The sequence below is a fragment of the Balaenoptera musculus genome, chromosome X (assembly GCF_009873245.2).
Source record: "Balaenoptera musculus isolate JJ_BM4_2016_0621 chromosome X, mBalMus1.pri.v3, whole genome shotgun sequence".
In the NCBI taxonomy this organism is placed as follows: Eukaryota; Metazoa; Chordata; class Mammalia; order Artiodactyla; family Balaenopteridae; genus Balaenoptera; species Balaenoptera musculus.
Window position 1 is genome coordinate 2683216 of NC_045806.1, and position 13518 is coordinate 2696733.

The following is a 13518-nucleotide window of genomic DNA, read 5'->3' on the forward strand; positions in this document are numbered from 1 at the left end:
TCAGGAATCCACTGGAAATTACTGGAGAGATGATAACAATATACAAAAATTGATACAGCGAACACCATCTTAGATAGGGAAGCACCATCTTTGCATCAGACATGAAAAGGGGACACGTGCCTTGAGGTGATATTTGACCCTCCTGAGTTGGGCAAATATAAATGAATCTGCTCAGATGAAGGGAAGGTTCGGATGTGAATCCCCAGCGTCCCTCATGCACCCTGGGCGGGAAGAAGGAAGTGGGTCTACCCACTTAGGAAACCATGATCTCCCAAAGCTGATCACAGAGCCTACAGCAAACCGACGATTACCCTCTTGGGTGCACCTACAACCCTGTGAAAGCACCAACAAGATTAGAGATGGCATGTAACCCTTTCTTTGTAAAAGGCAATGAAAATTAAAAACATATATCCATTTAAGAACGCATATCCACTTCTCCCCGGACGGCCGCGCGGGAGGGAGGCCGAGATGGCAGATGAGATCACTAAGGCTCAGGCCGCCCGGCCTGGTGGCGACACGATCTTCGGGAAGATCATTTGCAAGGAAATCCCAGCCAAAATCATTTATGAGGATGACCAGTGTCTTGCTTTCCATGACGTTTCCCCTCAAGCACCAACACATTTTCTGGTGATACCCAAGAAACATATATCCCAGATTTCTGTAGCAGAAGATGACGATGAAGGTCTTCTTGGACATTTAATGATTGTTGGCAAGAAATGTGCTGCTGATCTGGGCCTGAAGAAGGGTTATCGAATGGTGGTGAATGAAGGTTCAGATGGGGGACAATCTGTCTATTATGTTCATCTCCATGTTCTTGGAGGTCGGCGGATGAATTGGCCTCCTGGTTAAGTGTGTTGTAGGGATCATTTTCCCTTCTCTATGCAGTGATCAGATCTGCAAGTTCCAATATGCAAAACAATACTTTTACTTTTTTAAAAAAGTATTGTTTTGCATATTGAAAGACTGCAGAAATAATTTTAAAAACCCATACGTAATAAAAGACATTGTTGCATGGTCTGAAAAAAAAAAAAAAAAAAAAAAAGAACGCATATCCATGTAACAGACTTCATTTAAATAAAGAAAGAAAACCCTAGATGGAGGCTTCCCAGTGACATTTAACTCGGGTTGGGGAGAGGGGTCACTGAATACATTCATTTCTTTGGTCCCCGTCCTGGCTTTTGTTGGGTGTGGTGAGGCCACGGATGGTTACTGCATGGATTACAATACCTAATTAAACAACGAAGTAGATAAAACTACACAGAATTCACCACGCAAGAGCCAAGGAGGGGGGGGGTGGTGCCTGACCCAGCTCTGATGATGGACCAAATTCTGCACCCCAGGGTGCAGATATAAACCCAATATAACAGCTTGCCAGGGGGAATTTGTGGAGAAGGTCATTCCAGGAGGAAAAGCATCACAGAGGAAGTGGTCGGGTACCCACAGAAGGATATATGCAGGGGTCTGTAAGCAGTGTGTGTGTGTGTGTGTGTGTGTGTGTGTGTGTGTGTGTGTGTGTGTGTGTGTGTGTGTGTGTGTGTGTGTGTGTGTGTGTGCGTGCGTGTGTGCGTGTGTGCGTGTGTGTGTTTTGTTTTTTTTTTGTTTTTTTTTTTCAGGAGCTTAATGCTGTCACCTGCAAATACTTAGAAGAACAGACAGAAGGAGAATTGAAGATAACCAGCAAAGGAGGGATTCCGTTCCTGAAAACGATTCTCTGGGAACCACAGTGAATCTTTTTTTTTTTTTTTTTTTAAATAGTGCAAATTCTTGCACTATGTAGCATTTTGTTCCTCGTGTTAGAGCAGAAATGATGAATGATTGGACTTCAGGAATTGAGAAATTTCCCTTGTCCACAAAAGAAATGGAAGTGAGAGTTGCCTGCCAGACCTTAGCCCTACCCTGTGCCCGTAGCACGGACATGACGCGCATTTACGTGGGGTGAACAGTAAACTCTCTCACTCTATTGTATTTTATTATTTTTCCTCCTCTGTATATCCGTGGGAAAACCAGTTTCAAAAAATAAGAAAAAGTTGCCTAGTCAATACTGTATGTATTTACATGGCTATAAAAAACCACCCCAAACTAGATCTTTGGAAATTAAAAAAACAAAAAAAAAAAGGTTATTTCTTCCAAAGGCTTTTCCAGCATATCATTCTGAAACCACACTTTGTTAACACAATATTTAACTTGGGTGTTGGTGAATATTTTCTGAAGTTGGTATGCATCTCAGGCTTGTAAACCGAGAACTAGCAAAGAATACGAACTCTATGGTTTCTGCATGTTTACATTTATACATGAAAGTTCATTAAAAACAGGGATGATTTAATTTAATTAATAATCTATCAGGGCTTCCCTGGTGGCGCAGTGGTTGAGAATCTGCCTGCTAATGCAGGGGACACGGGTTCGAGCCCTGGTCTGGGAAGATCCCACATGCCGCGGAGCAGCTGGGCCCGTGAGCCACAACTACTGAGCCTGTGCCCCGCAACGGGAGGGGCCGCGATAGTGAAAAGGCCCGCGCACCGCGATGAGGAGCGGTCCCCGCACGGCGATGAAGAGTGGCCCCCACTTGCCGTAACTAGAGAAAGCCCTCGCACGAACCGAAGACCCAACACAGCCAAAATAAATAAATAAATAAATAAAGTAGCTATTAAAAAAAAAAAAATCTATCTAGAAATTAGAAACCAATACAGACCAATACAGACTTTGGAAAGTCAGTAGGATTGTCTCCACAAAGTTTTTCGCAAACGAAATAAAACCAGTGCTATCTTTCAACAAACTCCTGAGTATGTAACACAAATCTTTTAAAATGTAGCAGTTTGAAGAAAAGGAAAATGTGAAGGAGGTGTATGTCAAATCAAAGAAGGTAACAGAGAATAATTTTTTAAAATCCACATAAATATCTTTGTTATCAAGTCTTAAACTCTGTCAAGGAACATACTTCATGCCTCAGCTGGGAGTGAAAGGTATACAAGTGGTCTACTCAGAGGGGTTAAAAGAGAAACAACTGTTTTAAGTACAAAACTGCAGCTAGAAGCCCCCTGGGTTATCACGAGTATATCATAGACTCCTAAGATGCAAGAGCAAGGCCAGGCAGGCTCATTTTAAGTGCATCTCCTTCTGCTACTTACACCAGCAGCCTGGAGCACACACACTAGCTACTTAAAGACAGGAAATGTAGCACTTGCCTTCTGACAACATTTTTTCGAAATAGAGTAACCACCACCCGTTTGGGGAACTAGTTAAAAATACTGATATGGGGGACTTCCCTGGTGGCACAGTGGTTAAGGATCCACCTGCCAATGCAGGGGACACGGGTTCGAGCCCTGGTCCGGGAAGATGCCACATGCCGCGGAGCAACTAAGCCCGTGCGGCACAACTACTGAGCCCGCGTGCCACAACTCCTGAAGCCCACGCGCCTAGAGCCCGTACTCCGCAACAAGAGAAGCTACTGCAATGAGAAGCCCGTGCACCACAATGAAGAGTAGCCCCTGCTTGGCAACTAGAGAAAGCCCGCGCGCAGCAACAAAGACCCAACGCAGCCAAAAAAATATATATATAAATACTGATACTTGCATTCTATTCCAAGAGAATACATCGTTCTGTGGTGGGGTGGGGGGGGGTAGGGAGGGCTGTTCCAGAAATATATAACTTCCTACAAGCACTCCCAGGTGAACCGGATTCTGATGAGACAGGCACAGTTCACGCTGAGTGCCTCAGATCCATGCAAAGACTCACACACCTGGGATAGCCCACAATTGGCTCTCGATATTCAAGGAGATCGGCTCAGCCCCCAGCTGTGTGGGGAGGCGGATGGAGGTCTTGGGGAGAATGATGGGGAGTGTTGGCCCAATGAAAGCGGACGGTAAAAAAAAAAAAAAAAAAAACATTTTAAAAAGGGACTTCCCTGGTGGTCCAGTGGTGTGGCCACAAATAAATAAATAAATAAAATTTTAAATTAAAAACATTTTTTTAAAAATTAAAAAAAAATTTTATTTTGAAAAAATTTTTTAAAAAAGGAAAGAAAGGGGACTGTAATTGGGAGAAGTTCTGGATCCGAATAAGCAGCTTACCCGATTTCCCGCCATGAATAGGACTAATACTGAAGTCTCGATGGACAGGATCTCTTCCATTATTCATCAGGTCACGAGTCCCACTCAGGAGATGGATTTCAGCAAGTTGGTGGCATGCCAAGAGTACACACCGTGGTTTGAAAGATGTGCATTGTCCAAGATTGAGATGCTTTCTCAGAAATGAGAAGCTCCTGTCTCAAGGGCACAAGTCCCCATCCGGGGAGGGTTCCACAGAGGTGCCAGTTCTGGAAAGCTTGATCAGGTTCCATTGGGTGACTAACATTATTCAAATAGACGCACATATTTGTACTGAGGCTTTAGAAGCAGGTAATGGCCAGGTAGTACGCATTTCCTTTCCATGAGGGGGCATTTTGCTGTCTGAGGTTATTCTTTAGTCATTAGCAAATGCATGAGCCCATTTTAATGCCCGTTTTGTGGGCCGTTCTGTTTGTCAGATGCAGAGAGACTAGTGAATGATGTTTTAGGGCAGATGAATGAACCTGATACAGAATTCTCTCGGTTTTGAGGTGCTAAGTTTTATTGTTTTTAAATTCAACTGTTGTACGAAAAAGGAACTGTATCTATGCCTCTATGAGATAATATAGCTCCAAAAAGACACACACAATCCACCATCATTTAGGGAAACAAAAATTGGGGAAGAATATGAAAAACAGCATCTAACTGAGAAAAATGAGTAGGAGATTGTGAGGCAACTTTAATTAGAAGATGTAAAGATGTCCCCTGATCTGCCTCACACACCCAACTCCAGACAAGACAGCAAATATATAACAGACCCAATAAATTCAGTGTCACAGAGACACCCCTCTTCCTCCCAGACTACTTAATATTTTGGTTTTGAATCTTCAGCATCTAATACATCCTCATTATTGGACGAATGAATGAATTTATTTAGGTTGTTATCACTTTCCTAATATTTTTGCGTGTACAGTATCTCTCATATAACTGTGGTTTTGTTTTAAATCTCAAATGAGCTTTAAAAGGTAGGCACGGGATTTTACTTAAACAGGAAAAAAATGAAGGTCCAATGAGGTCGAACTTGCCTAACGATCAGTTGGATATTACGGGAGACGTACACTGAGTTGCGAGGGCCAGTGATACATGGGGGTAACACCTCTGAAGGGTGAGAGGCTGGGGGAGAATTGGGCAGGAAGATTCTGCAGAATATGACACAGATCTGATACCTATGAAGGCAAAGGGCCAAAGGGAGAAGCAAGACGGCACAGAGGACGCTCCCGACAGACGTGCTGATCTAACCGGGGCACAGCCGGCCCAGGGCAGGTCCTGAAGCAAGAATGCCCCTTGGAGGGGTCTCCCGCGGGGAAGATTCGCTGAGAACCCCGTTTTGCTCAGTCCTGAACGGGGGGCAAGATCCGGAAGGCCCTAAAGCTGGAAGCACTCCACCAGAGGCACACCTCGCAACTGCGTGGCGGGTCCCTGAACGCAGATCTGAGCCACTCTCTCCGGGGCCATCACGCTCACGGCACGAAGCCAGAACGGGGCACAGCAGAAGCAGAATCCAGCCCCTGAAACCCGCAAACCGCGGCTCCTTCCAGGCTGTTGCAAAGACAGACGACACTGATGAGATCTGCCTCCCAAGACGAAATTGGGAAACGCTGTTTTGCAACGTCTTATGTGTCTACTCAGGGCTCTTTGTCCTTAGGAGTGTCAGAGGCCAAAGAACCCAGAAGCAGAAGTTGCTTTGAGGAAGGAGCCGATGACGGATCGGAACCTGTAAGAACAGATCTGCCGGCTCCCGCAGCCGTGTGTCCTCAACGTCCCCGCTGCGAAGGGTCACCAGGCGCCCACGCTGAAAACTCCGCTTCCCACCACCGTGAGGAATCCTCGCCAGGCAAGGGTGACAGCTACAGAGCTGCAAGACTCTGGCCTCTGCTGTTTCTGCTTCTAGAATGTTTTTGTTTCTAGCTGTTCTAGAACAGCTTCCCTCTCCCCGCCCCCCACCACGGTGATTTCCTTGACCTGCTGAATCCCTACTCCTTGCAGCTCACAGAACACATTTTTCATATTCTATGTACAAGAGCCTCCTGTGTCCACACCTCAACCTCCTCTAACTGTGCTCTCTCCTCTTTATTCTTCCAAGAAAAGGTGAATAAATAACATTTCTTTGTTGTCATTGTTCAGCGCTATCTTACAATACCTGGGATATTCACCCAGGAGAACCTTTTGTTTCAAATAGTAGCTAGAAATTTGTAGTTTACTTTGATGCAGTGCCAATGTGCTTATGTCCAGAATTATGAGAACATAATTTGCTACGGCAGGAAAAAAACGCTCTACTTTCAAGACACAAGATTGCATTTCCCCCCGATGTCTCAATTAATGCTCAATATTATCAGTAGCCTTCTGTTTTCACAGTTAAATGATAATTTAGGGTGAAATAATGTAATTCATATCAAGTAAAGGTCCTGAGAATGGTAGAGACTATTGAATGCAATCCACTATTCTTCCAAACGTTAATCATTCCCATCAACGATTTCTAGATAATGTATTTGAGGTGCTGGACTGTTTGGAACATTTTTAGAGGGTAGGGAAAGGGTTTAGATGTCTTCTGCTTTAAAATTGTCAAGATAAGCAACATGAAATTCTGCAAAATGCAGACTTTTCATGTAAAATCCCAGAGCCCTTTAAAGGCAGCTCCTGATAGAAGCTTTGTGGATAGTAAGGAAGGGGGATTGGTTACACAACATTAAAAAAAAACCCACAAAAACTGTTAAATGTCTAAAATTGAAAATAACATGTCTGTAGGGATATCTTATTATACACTCATTTCTATTTGTGATCAAACAGCCATTAGGACTGGAGCAAAATAAATGAGTCATTCTGAGCAGAAAATGAGGTTTGATTTATAACATGAACACCAGGTCTTGGTACAGCCTGCAACTCTTAACGTTCCTTTAAATTGAAATTGATCCTCCTTTCTCCAAGAGTGTTAATTTGGAACACCTTGCAAACGATTATCCTGAAATGAAATTATTGAAAATGTCCATCGGACAAGGGGCATTTTTAAATACGTACCTGGTGCATTTGTTAATGAAGACCAGAACAATTTTGGAGAGTGTTTATAGAATTACTAATATATATTCCACGGAAACCTATTGAATTAAGGGTAAAAACAAGCGCTATCGTGTGTCTTTCAATTTGTTCTTTTCCCCCAAATTATCAAGGAGGATTACAGTGTTGCAGATAATGTTGGCAGATACAGCAAGATGTGATTAGATACAAAGAAGTTGTCTTGAAAATTTATTGGAGGCTGAAAAAAGATTTACTCCATCCTCTTCTTAAAGTATTAAGTGTTTCTAGCCATTATCTAATATTTCTGGGTCTTGGGTTTTAATCCATTTCAGAATAAACGGTTGATTCTCTCCATTGAACGGTCACTATGTATAGCAACTCTACTATCATTTTTTAAAGATTTATTTTATTCAAGTAGAGTTGATTTGCAATGTTGTATTCATTTCCGCTGTACAGCAAAGTGACTCAGGTATACATATACATGTATTCTTTTCCATATTCTTTCCCATGATGGTTTATCACAGGATATTGAATATAGTTCCCTGTGCACTACAGTAGGACCCTGTTGTTTATCTGTTACATATATATATATATATATAAAATTTTTTTTTAACGTCATCTTAATTTGAGTGTGAAAACAGAAGCTACCATTTCAGGCCTATTCCCTACTTTGCGTCATGAAGAGAGGAAGCATTGGTCTCACGTGGGAAAACAGGTGGAAACCACCAAGGTGGGGCACAACTTCAGAAGACTTCCCTTCTGCTCGGTTCTACTCCATCAAGGCTTCCTCACCCCAAATCCAGCAGAACTTCATTTCAAGAAATTAGTGGGGAATACAACTCTATTGTTTACTCTGGAAATCATTTCAAAAATATTCCTTAAACAGAAAACCGTCCTTACTTTTCTTTAGTTCTCAGCACCCTGATTCCGTTGAAAACTTCCCTCTATCTGAAGCAGTGTGTATGTATATGTCTGTTTTCTACTTAATCCTCCCCAAGTAAAAAAAAAATTTTCATTGGGAGAACAAATTCATTACAGAAATTCGAGTCAGTCAGTTCTAAGCGTGTTAAGTCTCAAATCACCCATGGAAGACAAGGAAAAACATATCTGAAGAGATTGCTGGGACAAAGCTTGTTCCATTCTTGATGACATTAATATTTCCGGCAAAATGTGCTTTTGATTTAAAATGGTCTTTTTATCATACAATTTAAGTCTGTGGGCTTAGTCTGTTGTATCCAGGATACACCATTGAGAGACTAGATTTTCTGGGTAATTTTGCCATCTGTCAAGAAGCCTCAGAACTGAGCTGCTCCATTCACTTATGAAGTACTTCTTTGAAAAAGAGGTCTCGGGCTTCCCTGGTGGCACAGTGGTTGAGAATCCGCCTGCCAATCAATGCAGGGGACACAGGTTCGAGCCCTGGTCTGGGAAGATCCCACATGCCGCGGAGCAACTAGGCCCGTGAGCCACAACTACTGAGCCTGCGCATCTGGAGCCTGTGCTCCGCAACAAGAGAGGCCGTGATAGTGAGAGGCCCGCGCACCGCGATGAGGAGTGGCCCCCGCTTGCCACAACTGGAGAGGGCGCTCGCGCAGAAACGAAGACCCAACACAGCCATAAATAAATAAATAAAAATTAAAAAAAAAAAAAGAGGTCTCTAAAAAAATTTTTTTTAAATAAAATAAAAAAAAAAGAGGTCCCTGACTTTGAGTAACACTTTAATATTCATGCAGAATCTAAGGAGGCAACCTCTCAGATCTCCTCACTACAGAACTGAGAAGCAGCCGTAAAAGGCACGTGTCCTCCTAAAGGTCTCCAGCTCAAACCTTCTGAAGACACATCCACGGCTGTGCGTACCACCTCTTGGGTCTCCGTCAAGCGTGAATCCATAGAGACCCCCAAGTGATTTTGTTACAAAGGAGAATATGAATTAAATGACGTTAATATTTGTAAAAGAGACTATTTATAGAACAACCTATGAGAAGGCAAAGAAACAAGAACAAGAGTGGTAATGAGAAATATATACAACAAAACAGGAGGAGGAGAAATACATCCTACGTGAGTGGAATGATATAAACAAGGACACTCTGCTTCAATCTTGGAGAAAACATTTGGAAAAAAAGATTTCACTGTAGTCCCTGTGGACAGAAATTCTTGGTTTAAATCTGTGAAGATATCTACCTGGAATAGACTGTTTTCCCCCTCATAAAATCTGCCAATGTTTTGTGTTTACGCTGGTGACCTGTGCTCCTGTTTCAGTAAAGACGTACGCCTTCACACCAAATCAACAGCAGTTGTTGTGGTCCAATAAATAAATGCACACGGATGAGTCAGGCAGAAAAGTCCGAATGCCCCATTAATTTGGATGCACTGAGAAGTGCATAAAGCTCATAAGATTTAACCTTCATGGGGCAGCTAGAGATTTTGGGGGAGAAAAGGAACTGCCATTTGGTAGTGTTTCAGTTAACAGGGGTGGAAAGATTTCTTTAAGCTATTTTGTTGCAGTAGTCACCATTATTCAGCCATCCATGTAAAACAATCCCAAAGGATTTTCCACCTAGAGGATATGACTAAGATTAGAGGCAAACCTGATAACTATATTTAAATGCTGTTGATTCTGTCCAAGCAGGAATGCATTTGTTCTTAATTTCAGGAGGAAGATCAGGAATGAAGAACTGTTCCACCCAGATGTCCTAATGGGAAACTCAGCACGTGGTACATTTTATATCTACTTGCAGTGAACATGTAGAAATGATTTAAAACAAACAAATATATACATGCATGTGTGTATATGGTAATACCTGCAGTCAGTATGGGGATTTCACAGGAGACCAGACACAAGGGTAAACACTAACACCAGACAGGAAGCAACTGAAGGCAGACATCAGAAGAGGCACCCAGTGCAGGGACTTCTGAAGGTGAAGGATAAAGGACCAGCCATTGGGAACAGAGCACAAGGTAATTTTTTTTTTTTTTTTTGGCTGCGTTGGGTCTTCATTGCTGTGTGCTGGCTTTCTCTAGTTGCAGCGAATGGGGGTTACTCTTCTTTGTGGTGCGCGGGCTTCTCATTGCAGTGGCTTCTCTTGTTGCAAAGCACGGGTTCTAGGCACGCGGGCTTCAGTTGTTGTGGCACGCGGGCTTCAGTTGTTGTGGCACGCGGGCTCAGTAGTTGTGGCTCGCGGGCTCTAGAGCACAGGCTCAGTAGTTGTGGTGCACGGGCTTAGTTGCTCCGTGGCATGTGGAATCTTCCCAGACCAGGGCTCGAACCCGTGTTCCCTGCATGGGCAGGCGGATTCTTAACCACTGCGCCACCAGGGAAGTCCCAGAGCACAAAGCAATTCTAAAGGAGAACATAAGATGCTGGATGTGGGGGCTCGGACTATTAGGAGGAGAATCTGGGGCCGTAGATCCCCAATCAAAGTCATTCCCATGGATGAGTGAGATGGGCCAGCAATGTTGGAAGTGGTTGTCTCCAGGTGAGAACAGCAAGCATGGAAAATTGACTTGAAGACTTCGCAGCTACTAAGAGAAATGAAGAATCTGGAGGGTAACATCCATCCCCACTGACGTGGAAAACAGTATTTAACCTATCAAGAGCTAAATGCACACTCCTAGCCAGGCAGACTAAACAAAGGCTCTATCAGACAAATGGATACTCAAGCATCAACTAATCTGATTGAGTAGGCATTCAAGAGGTGGAAATCAAACTGATGAATGTGGATGTAAGGATCAATAAGCATTTGAGAATAAAACGCATAAAAGAAACAATCCATTTGATAAAGCCAGGAAGCCCATCCAAGTGAAGAGTTAATCAGGGGAACAAAATTATATTTAAGTTTGTTTAATAGAGTCAAAGTGATAAACAAGAGTAGGTGATCATGAAACAAGAACAGTTACCCCCCCCCAAAAAAAAATGACAGATTAGATTTAATGCAGTGGTAAAACTAAAGAACAAAGAAAAACCTCGGTGAACAGGGATCAGTGAGGCTTACTAAACATAAAATGCAAGGTTGTTAAGAGTTGAAATGCCCCTAAGAGAGGTGTGATTCAGAGCCTATGCCGTGAACCAGCGCAAGGTGGCAGAACTTATCAAAAGATTGCCACATGAAACAGAAATGGAATGGCCAAAGGAGAGAGGAGAAAAAAACTGGTGTGTAGCAAGCAGCCCTTGTTTTAGCCTCAAGCAATCACACATTAGCTGCTGTAGAAACACCTCTCCGATTTAGGTCTCCAGAAATTCCAAAAATTAAGATCCACCAAGTAAGAGTTTTCAACCAAAAATCATTTGTCACAATAAGTCAAGAAAAACTAAACAGCCACACTATGGATACTAGAATAACTCCATTAATAATATCAACTATGTATGCAATACAGAGACAGAAGATGTAGAATCACAAAATTTCTATTATTAGAACGGCCGTTCAATACTCTAAAATGCAGTGGTCTTGTAAACGCACAGAGACAGAGACAAAATGAGATAGAATGGAAACAGAATTCTTCCTCCAAGATGTGAGAGAAAGACGGGTGGGTGTGTGTGTGTTCATGCAAGAGAGTACATGCACATATACCCACGCTGATCTGTCGGCTAACACAATTTCCTCTTTGCAACATTCCATTTCCATTCTGTGCCCTCACAAAATAAAATAGAACGTGTAAAGGATGTGGAAGGTACTCTAAGGAAGCTCATCCCTTGCTTTAACAAAGAAATGAATCTTCTAATCCAGGGGTCGTTAAAACGTTTCTGTGATCAATAGATAACAGGTATTTTGACTTCACAGACCACACGGTCTCTGTTGCAAATACTGAACCCTGCTACTGTAGCGAGAAAGCACCCATGGACCAAATGTAAATGAATGGCGTGACCGTGTGTCAATAAAACTTTATTTACAAAGACATCGGGTGGAGCAGAGTTGGTCTATGGGCTGTATTCGCTGGGCCATGCTTCCCTTGCCACACAGCTTCAGCAGCTTTGGGAGATGATTAGGACCACAGTCCCACCAAGACATGTGGAAGCAGAAGCTGTATTGTAAAAAGAGGTCCAAATGAACATCTTAAATGCATTGCTAACCATTCTGTTATGCTCTGTCGTCTTATAAGATGCAGGAGCAGTAAGGTTAGGTATTCTTTGTGGTCCCAGTGTATGATGAACAAGTGCACGCACACATGCATCACGCACAGACACGCATTCACACACACCAATGTTTGAAGAGCACTGCTCCCAACACACGTTATTAACAATGTCAATTATTAATGAATGGTCCTAGTTAATTCCTTGTTAGAGGAAATATCTTCATTGTTGACACTACCTGAAGAATTGTTATGAAAGACTCAAAGTGGGGAAAAAACAAAAATAAACTCCATAAGGAAAGACTATTAGAAGTTTTTCAAAAGGAAGATTCTCTTTTTTATCTCCCATGTGTTTTCAGTGAGTTCTGACGGAAAGGCAAGCTCTTCCTTTCAGGCCTTTCCTGAATCTAGTGTCTTTCCAGGTACAGGAACCTGGTGCCATTGGGTGTTCTGTCTGCTCAGGGTCCCACAGCCCTTTGATCAGGAGGAATGTGGGTGATTTGAGAAGAGAAGTGGCAGCAGGCACACACAAGAAGCCCTAAAAGTAGGCCAGCAGGTAGAAGTGGGTCCCAGAGGATTCAGGGGGAACCTCAGCAGCTCATGGGGCAAAGAGCCTGTCTGCGTGTCCCACAACTGCAGGAGCAACAGAGAACAGAGACAACCTTGTTCAGGGAAGCCCGCACCTGTGGCGCCAACAGCATCTCACTATAGAGCCTTAGCACATCCAGTGTTCATCCATGGATGGTAAATGGCACAGATATAGATGTAGATGAAGATGACAGAGACAGGGATATATGGATGCAAGTACAGATGCAGACGATGACGTAGATGAACAGGTAGATGTAGATGATATAGATGTGGATATAGGGATGCAGATGCTGATGAGATAGAGAGAGAGAGGGGGAGAGAGATAGATAGAGGTGATGGGTAGATGGATAGATAGATGATAGATACATAGATAGATAGATGATAGATATAGATAGATAATATAGATAGGTGATAGATGAAAAGATAGATGGTAGGGACGATAGATGATAGATACATAGATAGATGATAGATACACAGATATAAACAGATACATAGATGAATAGATAGATGCAGATTTAGATGATGATATAGATGTAAAAGTAAATGTAGCTGATATAGATACAGATAAAATACATAAATACAGATGTAGATGATATAGATAGATCTATATAGATACAGATAACTGCAAGTAGATGTAGATGATATAGATAGACATAAGACAGATACAGATACACGGATGTAGATGCAGGTGTAGATGATCATACATAAGTAGATGCAAATGACACAGATAAGTTATATGGATGCAGAT

At 42.6% G+C, this 13518-nt stretch overlaps 1 protein-coding gene across 1 annotated transcript; it reads left to right on the plus strand.

Annotated features, from left to right (window-relative positions):
* Nucleotides 1–438: 438 nt before the first annotated feature.
* Nucleotides 439–920, plus strand: LOC118888778 (histidine triad nucleotide-binding protein 1-like). Its single transcript, XM_036840222.1, has one exon. The coding sequence runs from the start codon at nucleotides 469–471 to the stop codon at nucleotides 847–849; it is 381 nt and encodes a 126-aa protein (XP_036696117.1). The 5' UTR covers nucleotides 439–468; the 3' UTR covers nucleotides 850–920.
* The last annotated feature ends 12598 nt before the right edge of the window (nucleotides 921–13518 follow it).

Excerpts from the sequence above, each read along its gene's own strand:
- LOC118888778 (XM_036840222.1), top strand. The coding sequence starts at position 469 with ATGGCAGATGAGATCACTAAGGCTCAGGCCGCCCGGCCTGGTGGCGAC.